This window comes from Protopterus annectens, chromosome 4.part0, assembly GCF_019279795.1.
Source record: "Protopterus annectens isolate FY-2018-M chromosome 4.part0, PAN1.0, whole genome shotgun sequence".
In the NCBI taxonomy this organism is placed as follows: domain Eukaryota; kingdom Metazoa; phylum Chordata; order Ceratodontiformes; family Protopteridae; genus Protopterus; species Protopterus annectens.
The window spans coordinates 206,305,112-206,311,929 of record NC_056733.1 but is presented as its reverse complement, the minus strand read 5'-3'; the positions used below and the strand labels follow the sequence as shown (position 1 = coordinate 206,311,929).

The following is a 6,818-nucleotide window of genomic DNA, read 5'->3' as shown; positions in this document are numbered from 1 at the left end:
GATTACAAGACTTACTAAGAAATGTAGCTTCTGGGTGAAATTCTAGTCCAAGATGAAGAGATTGCATTCTTTATTTTTATAAACATCTATATTAAGTCACAAATAAGACAATGGCACAATCTTGTACAAAGCAAAGAAAGCAAACCATAGTAACATTTTCACCAACTATATATATTTTTCCTTTTAGCAATTTATTTCGTTATGTAGTATTCTATTTCTTCCAGCCCATAAATCTCATTTCTTCTGAACATTATTTTGCTTGTATTGTTCCCTCAGATTGCATTTACTTGTATGTAATTTGCTCGCTCTTTTTTTTTTTTTTTTGCTAAGGGCCCCACCTCCAATTATTTTATCTATTTTGCAATATTTAGTACTTCAATTACAATTGGTTTAAATTCGGATTTCTGTTTTTGATTTATTTATTTTTTTGCAGCCAATTGTATTAAACGTAGTAAGGCATTACTGTGTATATATTGGAGTCTGTTCCAGTTCAAAAGAATCATTCTCTTAATTACAGTGAGTTGCTCTCCCAACATTTCTGATAAAACACACTGTATGGAGTTTTTAAAATCTGTAAGATTCTTACTTTTCCAGAACATATTCCAAATTAGCTCTCTCTTTCCCATCACACCTTCAGCATTTTCTGTCTAACTGAGGAAAAATTCTCTGAGATAGACTTGAGGTGTAAAAACACCTATTCAGACCCTTAGATCAAATTCTCACTGACTCCTCACCTGGTTCAGATAGCATCTACCCTTGGTTCAGCCAAAACCATAAGCTTTGTAAGCTCTCTGCGAACCATGGCTTTTGCTGTAGCCGGCAACCAAGTAAATGTCAGGAAAATCCTACTAGGACAGCTGAACTTTATTTGGGGTTAATCAATCAGTCTCTCTAATTGATAAGCAGGTGTGTACCCAAGAAGACTGAATGCTGTAATTAAATCAAAAGGTGCTTCAACAAAGTATTAGTTTAAGGGTGTGCACACTTATGCAACCAGCTTATTGTGTTTTTTATTTTTTATATTTTTCCCCCCAAACAGATTTGTTTGTTTTTCAGTTGAATTGTGCAGGTGATAGGTCACATTAAAGGTGGGAAAAGTTTTGAAATTATTTATTGTGGTCTCTTTTTTTTATATCCCAAAAACGTGGCATTTTAACAGGGGTGTGTACACTTTTTATATCCAATGTACATGGTAAGCTGATACTGATAGCATCATGTGTTAGCCAGGCTGTAGATTCTCAAGCTACTGCATCACACAAGAATAACAATTACAGGATGTTGGACCATGGTGCACCTAGCTCATTCAAGCATTCTAGAGTCAATAGTTGACTGGTCCAGGGTCCAGCTTTTCTTATGATTCTGGCAGATTTTCCACCTGATGGCTCTTTCCTCGACTGTTGCACCACGTGTAACCCCCCCCCCCCCTCCACATTGGCTAAACAGATGCCTGTGGGACAACCAGACAATTTGTAGAGGCATGCTTGCCACTTTTCAGCTATGTAGGCTAAATCTATAACCCTGTCTGCTTCCTTTTCTTCAGATGTAGCCACACAGCAGAAAGGGGGAGGCCACCCATGAGTTGTTTTCAGTTCTGAATTAGAGAACTGAAAATAATGTGGATTAATCTCTGTTTACAACTGAGTTTTCAGTTGTCATCCTGGGTGTGAGTGGTATTGTTGCTGGAAATTTATCTATACTGCTTTTGAATTCTAGTGTAATGTAGATGCTGGCTTGTGTCTAAATCCAGTAAAACAGAATAAGTTATCACAGTGATTTTATAGCCAGACATTTAAGCTTATGATGAGTAATGTTACACAGCTGCAATTTCCTAGTATCACTAAACACTATGGCTGTTAGATGCATATAACAGAGTCAGTCAAAGTATTATATATAAAAGGATGCTCTCTAAAGCAGTTTTGATCTCTTACTATTGTTTGCTTTATGACTACAGGTGCCTCTGTTCCTTCTGTGTTTCATATAGTCCTTTTTTCTTTCTTACCTATAGTTTCCTGGAAATTCTGTTTGCTATTCAAAATACAAACATTATTGCTTAGTGTGTTTACTCACTAAATAACTGAACCAGCTGAAATAAACATACATAGTTGTACGTTTATATGTTATGCACATGTTGATGCATGTATTGTGTCCAAGTAATTAATGCATGTTGACCAAGGCTTGGAGCCTCCTTTCATAAATGCTTTATATTTTTCACAGGTACATGCCCACTCTGTCCTATCCTGTGGCCGTTGTTTTGATGAAGATCAGATGTTGTTTCCCTTTGTGTCTTATGCATTGCGCTGCCTGTGGGCTGATGCTGGAGTGAGAGAAGCTGCCGATAGAGGATACGAATATGAGCTGAATGATTCTGCACACTAGTAAGTGACCAATCTTTTCTCATCATCCCTTCTCACATTGTTGTGGTGATACTTGAGAAGTGTGGTCTGTGGCATGGAAGTGGACTCTTGAGGAGAAAGAGACTTCTGTGTTAAAATATAAAGTGCATTAGAAATGCTGCCTGCTACAGTAGCTATCGCTTAAGTCACACAAAACGTTTTTAATTTCATATTTTTTATATTGCATTATGTAGTAGTATATTGCCAACATGCAGACTGAAATATTATTGTACAAACTTATTAAGCTAGATGCATTTCAGTGCTGCAGCTGAGAACTGCTTTACAGTATGATTTCCCGATCAGAAAAGAAAATTGTCAGAGCCATTTCCTGCCTTGAAATCATTTGTATATACATGAGTTGGTCACTAACATGCGTGCTGGGAATTCAGTTCCATTTTCGAGCTGATGTGGGCACACCTGCTTGGGAATCTTTTTTGCAGATGTGAGTTGAGGTCTGACTTGGCATATTTGTATTGGCTGCAAGAATGACTCCTTCTGGTGGGTGCTTGAGCCAACTAACTCCTCAGCTGTGGGTACATTAAAATAAGGAACAAGTAGTAGAACTGGCTGGAGATTGCCTGTGAGACTCACCATTTTCAACCAATTTATTAAAAGGCATTGCTTCATAGTGTAATATCTCCTTATTTCAAAGTGCAATGATACTGGAAATTATTATATTAAGAGCAGGTGTGTAGAGGACATAGCCCTGTGCATAGGTGTATGTTGGTGGTCAGTTTTTCCAGAACAAATGAATTTCACAGTGAAAACCTACAGTGGAACCACAGTGAAGCACTCCATTCTTTTAGAAGTACTGTTTTTTTCCACCTATTTAGTTTTGAGATTTTCTCTTTCAGATTCATTGATTGTTTTCCAGTATATAACTTTATGGCATGTACATCAAAGTGAGAATTTGTCTGTCTGATGTAAGTCAACTAAAGCAAGCCTAGTTATTTCATTTCTATCCCTATTGTATGATTTGTGCAATCCTGCTGTAATTTTAACATTATTATACTTTCTCCAGCTGCAGGACCAAATCTCTTTCTGCAAGTGCCCAGAAAATTGGCATTGTATTCCAAACCTGATCTTCACAGGGATCATAACGTTTGGTGCTCTAGGTGGGGGGAGGGGCTTGCCAAACATTCTGTTTGTTAACCAGCATGTATATCTTCAGCATGTGACTTGAAACTTAGTTAAATTGGGTTGCATGTCTCTGTATATGTCCCTATAGCACAAAATATTGTTTGCACACGTTTACTTCTCATTCAGTGTAACCCGTCCCAAGTGCATGCCATGACATGGAGATGTGTAAGTCGACTGATTGTGTATTGCTCAGAGTACCATTTTGTCTGGCACTGTTAGAACCCTTTCACAAACCTTGCTCTGAATATGTGTCAGAGGTTTAGTATTGGTAAATATAACAAATGTTACATGTCGCAGAGATTTTGGAAAAGTGTCATGTCATTTCATCTGTAAAGTGAGCAAGCTGGGGCCAAGTATAGATTCTTTGTAAGACACTTCTTAACATTTTACCAATGTTCCCGACAGCTGCTGACTCTTGACTTTGACCCTCCATTCTCCTACTTTTACCCATTTTCATAGCCAGCTGACATGCATTGGATACACCCTGATGTCCGTTAGTCTACTAAAACATCACTTCAGTGGCTGCGTAGAGTCTGCTGTACCTACCTGAAGTAAGCCGTGGACTAGTTGTAAAAGCAAATCACCCTATTGGCATTCTAAATTAAACAGGATATACAACAAAAGGAAAATTATGGCAAGAATCACGAAAGGTAATTCCCTTAAAATAGAAACTCTCTCATCAAAGTAAATAAGTAACTGTTAGGGCTAATTAGTTCAAGCAAAGCCAGCTTTGAGGTTAAGATAATCTCCCAGATGAAAGATGACCATAAGACCTTCTACAACTATGTCAGAAACCTCAAGGACAGCACGCAGCGATTGCAAACTGGTGGTTAATGGTACCACATTCACTAAGCCTAGCAATTTTAGCAAACCTGTTAGCAGACAGGTTTGGTTCCAACTTAACCACCACCCAACCCCAACCATCCCTTTAAAAGTGCTTTCAAATATAACCACATCCAGCTTTAACTAGGGAGCATGTACTGGCTGCACTCACTAAAGCCAAGAACACAGCCTGAATGAGCACCGATAACATTCCAGTATGCCTTTTGAATAGTCTAAAATATGACTTATCACGACCCGTGGATTCATTATTTAACAACAGTCTTAAAGCAGGCCTTGTGCCACATGAATGGAAGACTGCAACGGTCTTCCCCCTTCATAGGGGAGGACCTTCAACAGATCCTGAAAACTACGGACCTATTATTCTGGTTAGTCTTATTTGTAAAGCCATGGAAAGAATTATTATGGAAGTTATCAATAAGGATGTAAAAGACCTCCAGACATTGGATCCATCTCAGTTTGGCTTTGCCAAAGGAAGGTCATACTTTCTGAATCTGGTGGACTTCTTTGAAAAGGTCACTAAGGCAATGGATGGAGGAAAAATGGTGCATGCTGCCTACCTAGATCCGGCTAAAGCATTTAGTACAATATCCCACACAAGTACTGTCAACAAACTTATGGAACTAGATATAAATACATTTACAACAGGCTGGATAGCTAGCCAGATCACTGGTAGGAACAAGGAGGGTAGAATCAGTGAGGCCATCTCAACAAAGAGGAATCCTCTAGGTATGTGTGGTGGGCTCACTCCTGTTTGGCATCTACTTCTCAAATGTCAAAGCCAATGTCAGAGGCCCTTGGCTGATCAAGTTCGCAGATGATTGCAAATTGGAGCAGTCATTGAATCCCCCCAAGATGGGAACACCCTTCAAGAAAGTCTGATACAGACAAATGCTTGATGCCAAAACCATGGCTTAAAATTCATTACCCAGAAATGCATTATAGTCTACCACCCCAGGTAACTACACCATCAATAAAACACCCTTGAAAAGTTAATGTACTTGTCAGGGATCTAGGAAATCATGTAGAAAGTAACCTAGCCTTTGGACCAGCATGTGTCCAAAGTAGTAAGAAAATCCTTCTATGTTGCTAAACTTATAAGCAACGGTATGGCATCTACATCCAGAGAGGTCACATACCACTGTTCTCTGCCCTCATTAGACCCATCATAGAGTACAATACCCTCCTTAGGTATGTACCAGGCCAGACATGTACAGCAACTGGGATGTCCGCTAAGGTTCCTTACAAAAAGAATACAGGGCATAAACACAATGCCCTATGCTGATCACATCAAAGCCCTGCTTCTTTACTCAGTATCATGCAGATGTCTGACAAGTGATCTTTGCCTGACATATGCAACCTTGGACAATATTTTGATTAACCTTTTACACATCCATGACACAAACAACATCAGCACTGTAAGACTCAAAACCTAAATATTGCTTGCAGCATAAACAGATCATATTGGAGAGATGGATGTGTTTCTCTGAGAATTCCCATTTTCTGGACCAGGTTCCGATGCATGTTAAGGAGAGTTCACCCCATCACTTTTTAAGCACAATTTGGACCAGTGGGATGGGTAATCAGAAATTCACCTCTGGTCTGGCTCCTGTGTCTCTGATGGACAGAGGCAGTCAGTAAATCACCACCTATATAAATCAAATTTGTGGAGCACATTGCGGTTTTATGGATAGGCTTATAAGGGCCCCAGTGGTCGTTAGCCTAGTATATACCTATGAAAAATGAAATTGTTTGATATAATCCAAGAAGTAAAGTTCCTGTGTGGCAATGTGTATTCCTTTAGATGTCATTTAAAAATGTAAATGTTTTCTTACTGATCTGTTGTCCTTAATGTGCTGAAAGGCATTATAATGATTTTATTCTTCTAGATTTTTCTTAAAGAAGTGTAATATTATTCCTCCATTAACTTTTGTCACTACATTTGACATGCACATTGAGTCTGTTTATTTCATTTCTAGATCCCTTCTCCTTGTAGATTGTTCACAGAGTTGTCTTCTTAAAAAAAAAAACAAACAAACAAGAGAGAGACTTGTAGAACTAGTCTAGGACTATTTTTCTCCATGATTTCAGCAGAAGCTTGGGAAAGCCTTCTGGTTCTGGTGCTTAATTAGCATTCAAAGTGTGAAATATTCCAATTAATTTATCATTATGAATTGCAGAAGTTTCTTCCCCAGACTCCTCAATTTGACCGTTGCTGTCTGCCTTTTGTTACAAGAGAGCAGAGAAGATATTTAAATGAATTAAAGAATGCTCTGTGCACCTCTGTTAGTGCTCATTGTCCCCCATGCTATGAATAGATCTGGAGCTTGCTGTATTTCCTTCATAAGGCCTAATCGTAAGAATGCCAGTTCTTTTGTTTTTCACATTGATTGCATGCATTTTTTTTCTTTTATTATAACAAATGCTTCTTTGTTTGCTGGCACA

General features: G+C 38.5%; 1 protein-coding gene across 1 annotated transcript in view; it reads left to right on the top strand.

Moving 5' to 3' along the window:
• The first annotated feature begins 2,157 nt into the window (after positions 1 to 2,157).
• The window catches only part of LOC122800234 (guanine nucleotide-binding protein G(o) subunit alpha-like), a 1,402,105-nt gene continuing 1,397,444 nt past the window's right edge, over positions 2,158 to 6,818 (top strand). Inside the window, exon 1 of the mRNA XM_044069726.1 lies at positions 2,158 to 2,375. Coding sequence (XP_043925661.1) covers positions 2,158 to 2,375 — 218 coding nt within the window. The remainder of the gene's footprint in view (positions 2,376 to 6,818) is intronic.